Source organism: Tricharina praecox (genome assembly GCF_024521635.1).
Source record: "Tricharina praecox strain CBS 144465 chromosome Unknown BZA05scaffold_4, whole genome shotgun sequence".
Classification (NCBI taxonomy): domain Eukaryota; kingdom Fungi; phylum Ascomycota; class Pezizomycetes; order Pezizales; family Pyronemataceae; genus Tricharina; species Tricharina praecox.
The window spans coordinates 134,619-149,804 of NW_026250406.1; the positions used below are offsets into that span (position 1 = coordinate 134,619).

A 15,186-nucleotide genomic window follows, 5' to 3' on the forward strand; every position below is an offset into this window, starting at 1 on the left:
AAGGCGCAGTTTTTTTTTTTTCTCTTTTTTTTTCTTCGTTTTCTGTTTCGGTTTCTGTTTTATGGGACTTTTTTTTTTTGTTCTTTTGCTGGCTTTTATTTTATCGATGGTTTTTTCTTTCTTCGAGGGTTCAACTGTTAATGCGTTTGGGGAACTTGGTTGGTTTGTTTGGGGGGGGGGTTTTTTTTGTTTTTTTTTTGTTTTGTTTTGTGCTGTGCTGTACTGTGCTATCGTCCGGGGGAGGGCTGATGAAGTTGAGGATGTGGATGTGGACTACCTATACACCGCGGGGGAAAGGGGGGGGGGAGATGGATGGAGATGGGTGGGTGGATGTTGAGAGGTGGGAGGTGGGAGGTGGGAGGTGGGAGGTGGGAGGGGAGGGGAGGGGAGGGGAGGGGATGGAAGGATGGGTTGGGTTGGGTTGGCGCAGTATATTATATTATATATCTCGATATCTTGTATACTTCTTGGTTCTTGAGTGACTTGATGTGATGTGATGTGATGTGATGTGATGTGATGGTGAGTAAAAGAGACGCTGGCCGGACCGGACTGCGGAGGGCGACGTAGAGGCCGAGGTATGAGGTAAGCACACGGGATCACTCGGCAGTTTTCCAGTTCTCCGGGATATCGTCGTAATGAGGTGGGGTGGACATAGGGGTAGGCGGCACATAAGTACAATGAGCTTGTTCGCTCTAAGCGTGCGGAAGTTAGAATGGCTCGCTCTGGTAGGCTACATACGGGAGTGGAGAATACTACCTACTATATGTATAGCCCGGTATTACTTCATGTGTTAGCCATGGCCCATGGGCCAATAGTCCACAGACTCCATCACTCCGTCACTGCTGCACACTCGCGGAAGTAAAATGTAGTGGAGTTAGTAGTCATGGTCGGTGGAAGGTACGAGTGATAAGTACGAGTGATAGCCACGAGATACCACGATAGAAAAGCTCGAATCCCATCTATTCCCCCGCCTCCTAGGTATGTAGATAATCCACAGCCATCCACAGCCATCCCCCATGCCCCCCGCCATAGCAACGGATAAAAAGTGAAATCATGGGTAACATCAAGATCAAGCAAGCATCATTAATCAATCAATCGCATCATCAATCAATCAATCAATCGCAGCACAAGTACCGTATCTAAGCAGCAAAAGCAAGCAGGTAAAAGCAAGCAAAACGCCCCGCCCATCACTCACTCCCTCACCCTTCACTACACACACTACTTCCGTACGTTCTCCACCCTCCCCTCTCTGCCATCCCTGCCATCTCTGCTGTCTCTGTTGTCTCTACTGGCTCTACCCTGACCAACGCGCTTCCTCCATTTTCGGAACCTCCGGTACTACCTTGAGTTTCCGGCCTGCTGTGAGCCCGCTCCCGCTGAGGAGGAGCCGACGGAGGGAAGCGGGCTCTTACCCCGCTGGACGGTCTGGCAGTCCCATTCGTACTATATCCCGTCGTTAGCCTCTCTCTCCATCTACCAGTGCACCAAAACAAAAGGGGGGGGGGGCATACCACACGCCCCATCTCATCACCAGTGTAGACAGCGGCGGGCATGGGGAGGACCTCCGTGATCGCAGCCTGGACCACGATCTCGCTCTGGAACTGATTCACGTGCTGGAGGCGCTTTACATGGAGCAGCTCGAAGCCGCCGAGCTTGCCGACGCGCTTCTGCCATATGTTGACGATGCCGCGCTTGTGTCCCGTAAAGACGAGCTCGCGCTCGAGCCACTCGTTGCCGAACCCTTCGTAGAACGCGCACGAGACGATAGCGTCGTCGCTAGATTCGCACACGTTCTGTCGCAGCATGAGAGCGCCGTTGATCGTGAAGATTGTTGCGGTCTGGCCCGCGCAGAGGAGGATCTCGCCGGATACGTCGTTGACCGCGAGGCAGGTTACGGGTGACGGCGTGGGGAGGTGGCGGATGAACCGCAGGCGGTTGAGGTCCCAGAGGGAGACGGTCAGGTCGTTACTAGCGGTGACGAGGGTGGAGAAGCTCCGCGAGAGGGCCATGGTCATCACGGGGGCGACGTGGTTGAAGAGCGTGGAGCGGTGGATCAGTTCCACGGATTTGGCGGTGGACTTGAGCGCCCAGACCGAGACCGTGCCGTCGGTGCCTGCAGTGATGAGGGTTTTGGAGTCGGCAAACTTGGCGCACGAGAGCTGGCCCTGGTGGATGTGTTCGTGGTGACCGATGAGTTTCTTGCTCTCCGTGTGGTAGAAGCGGACACTGGCGTCGGTGAAGCCCCATTCCATGTATTTGTCGTACGTCGGCGGGATGTTGAGTCTGAACGCACCCGAACAGAACACCTTCTCGAATTTAGGTGAGTATACCAGCGATGCGACCCGTTCATGACTATCTGTAGACCGGTTAGCCATCCATCCTCCCAGTCAAAGCGATTACGGGTCCATACCTAGCAAGGGAAACGGCAGTCTAATCAAGCTCTCCGCGCCCACATCGAGCCTTGCACCCTGCGTAGCCCCCGAATCCTTCTGCGCATGGCTCCTGGCAAAAACCTGATGCGGCGTCTGTCCGAAATTATGGATGATCCCAATCGTTGCCAGGCGTTCCACCGGGTCTTGAATATTATCGAGATCAATCGCACCGGAGTAGCTGAGGTAATGGAAGACATTCGTAGCCTCGACGGCAGCCTCACCTCGCTGCTTAAATCCAAACACCAAATCGATCCACTCGTGCAGATGCTGGCTGACATACGGACTCTCGAGGGCCTCGCGGTGCTTGGCGATGAAGATCTTGGGATCACCCTTTGCCCAGGGTGGGAGAACGACGTCGTTGATTGGCTCGTCGGTGCCCTGCTTCATGCCAAAGTTGTAGTCGTTGGAATTGACCAGGAATTCGGGCATGAAGAAGAACTCTGGAATCAGTTCGCGCACATCCGTCATGTTATCCCTCGAGGCCGAAGCCCACGCCTTCTCTATCGAATAGAACAGTCGATCCGCATGGTCGAACTGTCCACCCTGCAGCAGAAGGTACGACTGAACGAATGGCTGGATGCGGATCAAGAAGGAGCACACGATCATGGCCGACGAGAAGTGCGTTCCGTAGTGAAACGGCGGCGACGCCTGGTCATTGATATCGCCGAACGAGCGATACCTCTCGCGGAACTCATTCTGCCTCTCGGGCGTCTGGGCTCCCATAGGCTTCGAAAAGTCCCTGAAAGTCCTCGGGTTCTTAAGATCGAGTTCTTCACTGGTATAATCCGCCAATACCCACGGGAAAACCGGATACTGAGTGAGATCGTTGAACGTCCTGCCAGCCATGGTATTGACCAGCATCAGATAGTGGAAATTCGAGATTTCGCCCTTGATCCACTTCTTTGTCGCCGGATTCTGTGTGGGAGATCCAAAGACGTTCGCCAGCTTCGATCCGAAATTCGACGGCGCCTCTTGGGTCTTCAAGGACTCGGTCCTCCAGACATCGCCGGTCCATGGCGTGGCAGCATTGCTACTAACATTTGCCGCCTTCGACAGGAGCCGAGTATGCACGTAGTCCCTCTCCTTTACCGACATGGTGGTGAGAAGATAGCTCCTTCCATCCGAAAAGAACAGCTCCAGCGCCACATCGCGGAACAGGAACCGACGCTTGCTGATACTGATCAGCTCCTCGAAGGACCAGTGCCTTGTCTCGTGTTCGCTCGACACTGGCTTGCGGTCTTCCGCTTCCCGGCCCGAAATCATCTGCAGATATTGATCTCTCTCGTCCTTCGGTGCTTGCCATACATTCATAATCTCGCCGTCGGACCGCTGAAAAAAGTTGTCGATGAGGTACAGACAGTTCTTACCTATAATCAAGAGTCCTTCGACGGCGTCGAGTCCAATGAGTCTGGAAACGTTGCTAACCGATTCCACCACATCACCGTGCTGGATGCTTCTCAAAACCTTCCGGTTCTTATCTTCCCAGCCGTCATCGTCTTCCTTGGGGTCGTCGACCAACTCGTAGTCATCATCCATATCATCGTCTCCGCCGTCTCGACCAGTGTGCTGCCGATCCTGTTCCGGGCTGCCAGGGTCCACGTCTTTGGCCGTCATGATGCTGATCTCATCGCAATCGACCGAGAGGGCATGCGCTCTTGTAGGCGTCAGGTTTTGCCCGCCGTCACCAAGGCCGGTGAGCCTTCTCTTCGGCTGGTAATTATGCAGATGTCCGCTGCGATCTGGGAGCATCCGCTTCCTCATGCGATTTCTACCCTCGGTGAGATCGAGCCGCCACTTGACATCCTGGCCGTCATCGAGCAGCCCGCACGGCCTCGTCAACTCGGCATCCAGCGTAGCAAACTGCGAAATGGTGAAGTTGAGGCTATCCTGCTGGTCCTGGGACGCGCGTTGGAACTTGAGGTGCTCGGAGGCAAAGATATTCGCCGACCAGTTATTCGAGATCGACTCGTGTCGGCCGTAGACATCCTCGTTGTTCATATCCTCCGTGATCCACTGCCTCAGCTTCTCCTTTCTCGCAACGATGCGAGCCTTCGCTGTCTCCTCGGTCTTGCGATTCTCGTCGGTGACGAACGCTTCCCAAGACTTCGAGAGCGCGCCATAGAAGAACGCGTCGAGCTCTTTCCGGTGGTCATCGATCCAGTACAGCCAGGTGTCGTTATCCTGCTTCCGTCAGTCTTGAATTGCGGTCAACACAGATCCCTTACCAGTTCCATAAGCTTCTGAAATCCCGAAGACAGCTGCTTGTGATCGATGCTCTTCGCATGGTTGAGCAGTATAGCCGTCTCTGTTGGCTTCTGCACCAACACTATCCGTAGCATCTGCGGAAGCGATCCATCAGCAAAGGCGTCCCTGGAAACGAAGGAGGAATACATACATTAGCCGCCGCGATCTTGAGGTCGTGCCTCTGATCGATCAGCCTCGTATACAGCAGATAACATATCAACCTCGTAAACTCGCCATCCGTATTATCCGGGGACAGAATGACAGTTTGCCAGTACATCATCTTGTTGAGGAAATCGACGATCTGCTTCGGGTCCGCCTTCGAGTCGTCGAGCTCCGAGAGTCTGAACAGAACCACGCGAGAGACCACGGACCGCAGATTCGTAACGCTCTGGGAACACAGTCTCACACTCTTCAGCTTCGACACATCGGGCCGCTGCAGATACTCCAGGATGAATCCGACAAAGTCGAGCAGGACCTCGGCGCCGTTCAAGAACCAGCCCTCGAATATATAATCCGTAACATGGATTGCAAAGCGGGCGATGTTCGTCAAGATCCGGGGCTCGCACAGCTTCATCATCTCGAAGGCGATGAGGTTCTTGATATGCGCGATCGTGTTCCGCAGGAGATACGTCTCGAAGTAGATCTGGTGCTCCTGGAAGCCCGGCGGAATCTTAGTGTTGAGACCGAACCCCGTAAATTCCCGTCGCTCAAAGACCATATCCAAGAACACCGCCATAGCCAGTTCCATCAGACTCTCGACGAGGGAATTCGAACCGCTCAAGCTGGTCACTTTGAGATTCAGGCCCGATCCGATACCGGGAGTGAGCCGAGCCGGAGACGGTCCGTATTCCGTCGGCTCCTGGGTGACGAGGATAAACGAGGACCTTCTTCTCAGTCTCTCCGAGCGTCCTCCTGTTGGCGTCGGTGACCGATCCTCCACAGTAACGGTCCGTACGATTGGCGGCGCTGCCGAGGAAACCAATGGTCGGATGACCACATCTCCACCGTCGAAGGTGAGGGCTGAATCTCTCGAGTTCAACTCCGTCTCTGCGCTGACGTGATCGGAGCTACAGACCACCGGAAACAGTATTCCGAATAGCTCCTGGACGAAGCCCGAATTGACGCAGAAATCACGGAAGGCGGGACATGTCGAGTGGAGTTGCGACAGGAACTGTATCAATGTCTGCAGCATCCGGGTCAATCCCACCATGCGTTCACTCGAGGTTTGGTTCCCTACATGAGCGGACAAAAGACGTTAAGAGCGTATACAACGGATGTAATGTGGTCACAGAAGACGACGCACCTTGCGATTGATCATTGACGGATTGCGCCCTACTTCTCGAAGCCTGGGGGACATCTAAGGCAGCTTTGCCCTTACTGCCATTCTCATTCTCATCACCCGAAATATCTGCAACGATGGTTCCAACACCAGCCTTAAGCATGGCGGCGATGACCGGTAGAACATCAGGATAAACCACCTTCGCCTTGCCGCCATCGGCAAAAGCGTCGAGCAATGCAAAGAGATCCAGCGGTCTATCAACATCGATCTTGGCCACGTCCTTGCCAAACAGTATACAGAAGCATATCGGCCAGAGCGGAGCAACATTCCACCATCTCTTGAGTCTGTGTTTCATGATGACGAATCCTCCGGTCTTGCTGGCGAATTTGGATACGTACGTGCCGCCGTGGACAACGAGCAATCTGGCCACGATCTTTGCGCCCAGAAGTACCACCTTCGGCTCGCTCTCGGCGAGGAGATATAGAAGCCACTGGAAATCCCACTTGCAGTTAGCAGAACGCTCAGCCCATCCATTGCAGGTGTACCTACCTTGTTCGTAACAGTCTTCGCAAACTTCTTTAAATTGGCCGTGCCATTGCCATCCTCACACAAGAGATCATGATACATCTCGAGCACCATAACGCCGATCTGCTGTCTCGTAAACCCGCCATCATCGACCAACTCACCAGCCACACCTGCTGGCGTTAGATATCCCGTCTTCGGTCCCGCGCCCCCAGGAGATAGCCCAGCACCCTGCCTTCTAAGCTGGGCATTACTCCTCTTGTTACGGAGCGGTCGGCTCGTATTATGCTTATGGAGGGAGTACGTGATGAATAGCGAGAGGGACCGGAGTACATCCGCCGACATGTTCGTCTTGACGAGGACCTTGAATGCGGTTAGGAAATCGGGGAGGATCTCACGACTGAAGACCTCCGCCTTCAGGGCGTAAAGGAGCTTCTTCACGATGCCTGATTTGTTCAGTACAGGATTTCTGAACAACGTGGCTTCGTCACCACCACCAGTAGTACGGAGGTACTTACGCATGCGCACCAGTCTCTTCGAGTTGAAGTGATGATACTTGCTGCCGCTGGTGAACATCAGGAACTGAGAGAAGTACTCCTTCTGCGTCTCGATATCGGCCGTCCTCCAGACATCAAAGTCGACCAGGAGTATCCTATACGCCAGCGGGTTGATGATGAAGCTTTCTTCCGGAGCATCGTGACGGTACCCGACGAAATCCAAGACCAACCGCAATAGCTGTTTCCCGACGACGCCCTGGGCGTCCTTTTGCCGGAGGAGATGGCTCAGGATGGCAAACCCATTCTCCTTCTCCATGGCCTCGCTATTTCTCCAGGAGCCCTTGGTCATTTCGAACAATATCTCGACCGCTTTGCATACCTGCTGTGGTGTCTTCGCAGCCTCAACCATTTTCAGCCCGACAGCTGCAGCTCCCCCGATCTTCCATGCCGCGTCGTCAAGAGACTGCGGGACAACCACTATGGGCTCACCGGTCATGACTGCCACTCCCTGCGGTGATATCAGTGCTTCGTTGATCGAGGGAACGGCACCATTGATGGCTATTGCGCCGCTCCGAGTGAACTGCTGGAGGCTCTTTGCTGCATGTTTCGAGAGCGATTGAACGAGCATCGACTCGTCGATGTTGTTGTCGTCTCGGTCGTCCAGGACTTGCGTGGCCGAAAGACTCAACATAACTTTGGACTCGGGGATTATGGTTGACGCCTTGTGCCGTATGGCGGCGACGATATCGCTCTTCTCCTCTCGACCAGGATGCATCAGTTCGTTCCTCATGTTCAGCGCCGCTGACGCCTCATATGTCTGGAAAGAGCCCAGGCAGTCTTGAAAGTTTCCATGATACCGAGGCCCAAGCCGGTACAGTACCGCTATCAGATCGTCCGAGAGGGCATCCTCGAAGAGGTGAGTGGTTCCCAAGCTCCACAGTGAGGACACAACTCCCCTGCCTAGTCTAGGAGAGAGATCCGACGGTGTGCCGAAGAATACCTGGACATTATGACCGGTTGGCGGGGATTGGGGGTAACTAGCCTTCTGCTGTTCGACAAACTCGCCGTCCACGTAGAGTGCCGCCTTCGCCGCCGACGTGGTCCGGCTCCTCCGATGAACGATAGCGACATGGTACCAGCGCCCCGGTTCGAACACGGCTGACTTAAACCGCACCGACGCTCGCGGGGACGACACGGAGGTCTGGAGGATAAACTTTCGAGTGTCCATCTCGATATATGCCAGGACGAAGCATCGCTGCGACGCATCAAACACACCGAAAAGCGTGGTATGCATTGTAGGATCAAAGGACTGTATATAGATCCACGCGGCAAAGCTAAAGCCCGGCGTATTCGCAGGAGGAAAGACTCGGCCCAGGGATGATAGTTCCATAGAGGCGAATCCGTGTAGCGACATATCGAACTGGATGTGTGCGGGCTCTCTTGACGCCTTGATGGCCTCTAGTAAAAACGAGGCGACGTTCTCGTCCGTCATGGCCCTCTTGTACATCTCCTTCGCATCATTCATATTATTGACACCCAGCCTCGCAAGATTCCCGGCAAGATCCCTCAAAACCGTCCTCTCGGATGCGGGCACCGACGGATCCCACAGTCGTCGAAGTATCGCACTCAGCACGCCGGTCGAATGCATAGCCACCAGGTTGAATTTACTCGCCGAGACAATCGCCAGTAACGACTGCAAGATGATCACCGCGGTAACCTCCGAGACCTGCGTACGCGGCATCGCGGCCTGGAAGCTGACGACCAACGGCACGATCTCGGCATTCAACAAGACATCCTTGGGCCCAAAATGCACCCGGATCCTGTCCTTCACATATTTCAACTTATCCGCCTCCTTCGCCAGCCGTCCGTTCGCAATTTCCTGTGCGATTCCGCGCTTCGTGGACACGATGAGGCTCGATAGGGTAGCGTCATCCATTCCGAAGGCCAACAGTAAGCCGAACAGCTGATCCGGAGCTTCCGTAGGCAGTCCCGTAGCCGCAAGACTCTGCTGTAGACTATCCCAACCGATGCGCCGGGTGAAGAACCGCCTGTTGCCTGGATGTGCGGACAAGGCTTCCGATATGACGCCGAAAATGCATTTTGCCAGCTCTATGAAATGGTGTTTCTCCTCATCGGTGCGGTTCGCGGAGCTGTAGAAGCCAGAGAGGGATTGAAGCGTCGACAGCAGTCTCTCGAAGCCCTTCAAGACCCGAAACGTATCTGCCGCAGCACCATCGTCAGCACACCACCATCACACCAGCCGCCGCACCCCACCGCACCACCACTTCTCACTAGCCCAAGCGTACCTTTCGCATTCGGCGAATCCACCAGCGTGCGCTTCAGCAGCGAGAGCCATTGCAGGCGCACCAGGATATCGGGGTCGTCGGCGGCGGCCTCCAGCGAGTCGAGTAGCGGTTTGATCTCCGCGATGTGGGGAGAGCCGCGTGACGCTGCGGCCGAGGAGACCCGGCGGCGGACGGCGGTCGTCGACATTCGTGCGTAGGTCTGTGTGCTGGATTGGATGTCAATGGTCGGAGGAGGTGGGGGCTTAGCGCATGTGTTGGGTGCGGTGCCGCGCGAGGTAGTTAGAGTAGATATATCGTGGTTTGGCTGCTGGATTTACTCGTAGATGGGGTAGGTAACTGGCTGGCTCGAGTCTCGAGGTTTCAACCGCAACGCAACGCCCGTACGGTGGTGCAAGCCCTGTTTTAGTTAAGTCTGCGGGATTCGGGATGTAGTTACTACTACTGTGGTAGAGTACCCAAGTACACAGGTGCGTGAGATTTGTGCGCAGGGTATCAGCTCAGCGGGGGTGCGCCTCGAACTCGGGCCGTCGTATTCGTTCGTTCGGTTGTTACTTCTTTTCGATATGACGACGTGCCAGTGAGCGGGATGTACGTATGCGATAACTATGGGAGAGCAGCAACGGCGGCGGCAGCGGGTACACGAGTACACCGGAGAAGAGTATAGTAGAGTATAGCAGATCAAAGTCGAGTTGAGCAGTTCGTTCGTTAGCCCCTCCTCCTCTGTTGCTTCACAGACTAAGCCCAGATGGTGGCGGCAGAAGCTCTATGCCCGAACGGGAGGTGGACTGGTCCGTGCACCCCGCTAGCGTGTTGGCCAAGCTGTGGGGCGAACAGATTGCGGCTCCGGAAGGACAGTCGGGAGGCCAACACGAAGCTTCTTCCACTTCTATGAGCTTGAGCTGATAGGGTAGAGTAGAGTACTAGTGGTAGATAGAATAGTACTACAGAGAGCTGTTCGATGCCTCCATGGCTTGGAGCTCGTCGGACTATCATAGGTAGTACATATCGAGAGCTCAAGAGCTTCCCTCGATCTCGATGTACACGCCCGCGGTGACCCCCCACGAGAGGAAAAAGGGCCTTAGACGGAGTAGGTACTTCAGTAAGTACTGGCAGGTATCTATTTTATAGTAGCTTCAGTGCTCCGCAGCGCTCCAACTACAGCGCAGAACGTGGGGACGGGGCTGTGCATTCAAAAGAGACGATGGCATTATATTATTTATTTCACGCGATCGTAACGCCAATCATCTAAATTCTGATGCGAGATGGTCACTCAAGAATTCCTCCAGCTCTCGGCTGAGCCGATGATGTTTCCCACACGGCCGCAGCTGCGACTCTCGGGCGCGTGAGCGCGAGAACACGACCGTGTTTGCAATGCGAAACGTAGAAATCAGAGGCGGAACATAGTATAGTAGACACGATAGTAGCCGCTTTTGAAGCGGAACTCGAGCTCGAACGACGCGATGCGAGTCGGCAGTGGGAAATACTTGGGTACTTGTGTAGTGGAAAGGGCAGAGAGAGTCTTCGGACGATCGGCGGGGCGGACCGACCACCAAGCCGGGTGCGACGGATAAGGCGGATGCCTAGGGACTGGGCAGTTTCAACGGCCGGGCCGGTTCCGTCACGACTGGGAGCGACCCTTGGCACCTAGTTATCCGTCAGCTCGGAATCGACGGGGAGGAGGAAGAGGAGGAGGAGGAGGACCGTACACATGAGGGGAATCCAAGCCCGAGCTGCCACAACGGTGTAGAAGAGTCGCGTCGGCCGAACAATCACCCCCGAATCGAACCTCTCGTCTCCAAGGGGGTTCTGTAAAGGACTGTTATTTCCGGTCGACGAGATGATGTGGCTTCCGTTTCGTCCGTTCACCTGAGACGCCTGTCCCTGTCCCTGGCCCGTCCTGTAAAACCGAACCTCGAGATCTGAGACTCCATACCGAGGTGGCAGACGCGGTCAACGTCATGTTGAGTGCGGAGAGACTGGAGAGGAAGAACACCAAGGGAAGAAGAGGAAGAAGAGGAAGAAGAGGAAGAAGAGGAAGAAGAGGAAGAAGAGGAAGAAGAGGAAGAAGAGGAAGAAGAGGAAGAAGAGGAAGAAGAAGAAGAGCGTGGATGGGATCAACGAGCGATCGACGGCGAAGCTCAAGCACATGCCAACCCTCACGGAAAAAGCGCCAAACACGAACGGGGTGCGTCCTCGGGTTATGTAGAGCAAATACCCAGAGCCTGAGCTCGAGCTCGAGCTGACACCGGTTCACGACGCGCCGTCACCACTGAGTAGAGAAAGGAAGTAGTTGCCGATATGGTACATGACTAGGAGACCCGCATGCAGAGTGTCATCCGCGTTTGTTGTCCCCGTCTTGGCCATGCTCGAGTATCTGGGTACCTAGAAGGGAAGAAGGCACGGAAGCATCTTCCTTCCAGAGAATCGCATCGCGGCCGTGACGGCGCGTTGGTCTCGCGTTGCGCACGCTACGCATCTAGCATGTAGATAGCTCGGAGCTGTGTGTGTGCTCTGGGTTGCTCGCGCGAACTCTCTTCCCTCGGTAAGCGGAAGGTGGCCACGTCGATGGCATCATCGATTGGAGCTTAGAATGGGGGAATGTCGAATAGAGTACGGTAACCGACACCTAATAGCCGGCAGCGGCGGTGCCCAGTGCGATATCGGGATAAGTATCTATATTCTCTGAGGGAAACGCGCGCGCTCTTATCTATCATTGCCATTCTTCCTTTCCGTGTTCATCCACCTTCGTGATCACTCTACGCTATGGAGAACCCCCCGCCACAGAGAGCTCGTATCGCGTCGTGCTCAGAGTTACTACCCGGTACGGCAACTACACGGCTACCTGGTACATAGTAGTGCTCGGTGTAGTTATGATACGCTCAGCTACATCCTTCCTTCCTTCCTTCGCATGGCCACGCACAGCCGCGATGGTTGCTCCGAACGCTGTGTCAAGAGTACCGGGGTGATCGATCCGAACGAAGGAAAGAGGCGGCCCCAACATCTCCAGCAAGGCAGGCCAGCCCCAGACGGCGGCAGGCACCAAAGGGGGCCACCTGATGATGCTGAGGGTGGCTGGTAACTCAACAGAGATTAGATTGTGTTCTGTGTGCTAGTGGCTCTCCGGCCTTTCCCTTTCTCCACATCATCCTGATCCACATCCGTGAGAAAGCGCCGCCGTTCGTCGCCCTGTCGTAGCCCGATATCTGGCAGGACGCGACCATCAGGCCGCAAGCTCAGAGGTCAAAGCTCCGAGCTCCCCCAGAGGAAGCTCTGTAATCTGCATACGCCCAAGTGACCTATGATACGTAGCGCCGCTCGCCACTCGCATACCGAGATAGTTAAATGGTGGATTAAACCGGTGACTCCTCGTGATACACACCGCCTCCCCCTCCCCGCCCAGCGCCCTAGCCGCATTACACCCTCGCTAACCCAGTGTGGCAATGCTCTTTCTATTTGCGGCTCCCCCTTCTCCGGTTGCGGAAGCTCCCTTATCTGCCTTGGCATACAATTACCCCAGCCATCTATCCAGCTGAGCAACACCCCCCCAAAGAGAGCTCCCCTTCTTAACTGCGGGTTGCGCCATCAAGTTCTCCCTCTTCCTCCATCTCCTCCACTTCATCCTCCCTCCCCCACAATAATACACACTTCGTTCATACAACTCACTCACACACGTACACTTCCCTTCACCCAATACACATACATACACTCTCTCTCCATCGCCCAGCATGAAGATCACTTTGACTGCCCCGTTCCTCGCGCTCCTCGCTACCATCTCTGTCACTATCGCTTCCCCCATCTACGACACCACTGTTGTCGATAAGGGCGCCGCGCCTCTGATCTCCACCACAAGCTCTGCCGAGCACCAGATCCCCAATAATTACATCGTTGTCTTCAAGAACGGTGTGGACCATTCCAAGGCCACTGAGCACCACGACTGGGTCGCCAACATTCACAGCTCCTCGCTACGAGGGCTGAAGAAGCGTAGCCAGGAGCCCATCCGCAACGCCAATGCGCCCAGCTGGATGGACGAGATTGAGGCCCTGGTCGGTCTCAAGCACACGTACAACATCCCCGGCGGCATGAAGGGTTACTCCGGTGCCTTCTCGGACGAGGTTTTGAGCGAGATCCGAAAACACCCTGACGTAAGTAATCACTTCTCCTCCACACACCCCGGAGTCAGCTAGTCTCGTACTTGGCGTGCCCCCTATGGGCCGCGTATGACTTGCATGAACGCGCATGGAAGAGGACACGAATTCTCCACGTGACAGTTTGGCTGACTGGTTTGTTTTCCACAGGTTGCCTACGTCGAGAAGGACTCCATTGTCTACGCGCTCGAGAACCCGGTTACCGAGAAGTCCGCCCCTTGGGGTCTCGCCCGTATCTCGCACCAGAAGCGTCTGAACTTTGGAAACTTCAACAAGTACGTCCACCAGGCCAACGGTGGTGAGGGTGTCGACGTTTACGTCATCGACACCGGCACGAACGTCGAGCACGTCGACTTTGAGGGTCGCGCCAAGTGGGGCAAAACCATTCCTGCTGGCGATGCCGATATCGATGGAAACGGACACGGAACTCACTGCTCTGGTACCGTCGGTGGCAAGAAGTACGGTGTCGCCAAGAAGGCCAACATCTTCGCCGTCAAGGTGCTTCGCTCCAACGGATCGGGTACCATGTCCGACGTCGTCAAGGGTGTCGAGTGGGCTGCCGAGGCGCACATGAAGAGGGAGGCCGAGAAGGACGCCAACTTCAAGGGTTCCGCTGCGAACATGTCGCTCGGTGGTGGCAAGTCGCCGTCGCTCGACATGGCCGTCAACGCTGCCGTCGAGGTCGGTATCAACTTCGCCGTCGCTGCCGGTAACGACAACGCCGATGCTTGCAACTACTCCCCCGCTGCCGCCGAGAAGGCCGTCACCGTCGGTGCCTCCACCCTCGACGATCAGCGTGCGTACTTCTCCAACTACGGAAAGTGCACCGACATCTTCGCGCCCGGTTTGAACATCTTGTCCACCTGGATCGGCAGCAAGTACGCCATCAACACCATCTCCGGTACCTCGATGGCCTCTCCTCACGTCGCCGGTCTTTTGGCCTACTTCCTGTCCCTCCAGCCGAAGGCCGACTCGGGCTTCTTCACCCAGCTCAAGCCCGCCCAGCTCAAGAAGAACATGATCGCCATCGGATCCCAGGGTGTTCTGTCTGAAATTCCCTCGGGCACCCCCAACATCCTCATCTACAACGGTGGTGGAAGCGACAACCTGTCCGAGATCTTCCACGGCAAGCCCTACGTCGCCACGCCTGAGGCCGTCGAGGACGAGGTCGTCACTCTCGCCGAGAAGGCCGTCAGTGAGACCGAGAAGATGCTCGAGAAGCTGGAGTCCGAGGCTCTCGGCGAGGTCAAGGCTGCCTTCGAGAAGGCCAAGAAGATCATTGGACACAACGCATAGGCTAATGGCGCATAATGAGGGTGGCGTTTGTTTGTTTTCCGGTTGCTTGTTATTTCTTCCTAGATTGTGCCTGTACGCTTTTTTGACGTGATGTGTATGTGTGTACGTTTGTTTGTTTGCTGGTTTGTTTGATTGCCTGGGTAACATGGGGATGGGATTCGGTCTTGGATTGGTTCGGGTGAATGGTATTGTTTTGCGTTGCCGTTGCGCTTGACGCTTTTCTATGCTGTATTTATGGCTTTGGCTGGTGTTATCGAATACCTACCTCAATCTTTTGAGCCTTTGTGCATCGTGTGAACCATATGATCTACCTGCATGAGTGATCCTGGTGGTTGCTGCTGTGAACTAATAGATGATGAAGAGTCATTGGTTAAGTAGAGTGGCCCAGGCATGTGCCCCGGGCAGGTGAGACATTAAGACGTCGCTGTTGGATGTCGAGTAACATTTGGGATATTGGTACATCGT

The 15,186-nt window shown here is 55.2% G+C and overlaps 2 protein-coding genes across 2 annotated transcripts; one reads left to right on the forward strand and one right to left on the reverse strand.

Annotated features, from left to right (window-relative positions):
• Positions 1–946: 946 nt before the first annotated feature.
• On the reverse strand, positions 947–9,467 carry BZA05DRAFT_368704 (uncharacterized protein; the record flags this gene model as incomplete). Its single annotated transcript, XM_051481592.1, has 9 exons — positions 947–1,443; positions 1,512–2,356; positions 2,411–4,613; positions 4,658–4,771; positions 4,828–5,909; positions 5,980–6,445; positions 6,505–6,923; positions 6,996–9,194; positions 9,281–9,467. The coding sequence occupies 9 exons, from the start codon at positions 9,465–9,467 to the stop codon at positions 1,339–1,341; spliced, it is 7,620 nt and encodes a 2,539-aa protein (XP_051342390.1). The 3' UTR covers positions 947–1,338.
• Positions 9,468–12,837: 3,370 nt separating this feature from the next.
• On the forward strand, positions 12,838–15,033 carry BZA05DRAFT_368705 (peptidase S8/S53 domain-containing protein). The gene is made up of 2 exons (XM_051481593.1): positions 12,838–13,422; positions 13,576–15,033. The coding sequence occupies exons 1-2, from the start codon at positions 13,006–13,008 to the stop codon at positions 14,719–14,721; spliced, it is 1,563 nt and encodes a 520-aa protein (XP_051342391.1). The 5' UTR covers positions 12,838–13,005; the 3' UTR covers positions 14,722–15,033.
• The last annotated feature ends 153 nt before the right edge of the window (positions 15,034–15,186 follow it).

What these genes read in the sequence shown, in the direction of transcription:
- BZA05DRAFT_368705 (XM_051481593.1), top strand. Translation starts at nt 13,006, where the DNA reads ATGAAGATCACTTTGACTGCCCCGTTCCTCGCGCTCCTCGCTACCATC. An exon ending in AGATCCGAAAACACCCTGAC is followed by an intron (nt 13,423 to 13,575) that starts GTAAGTAATCAC and finishes TGTTTTCCACAG; the next exon opens with GTTGCCTACGTCGAGAAGGA.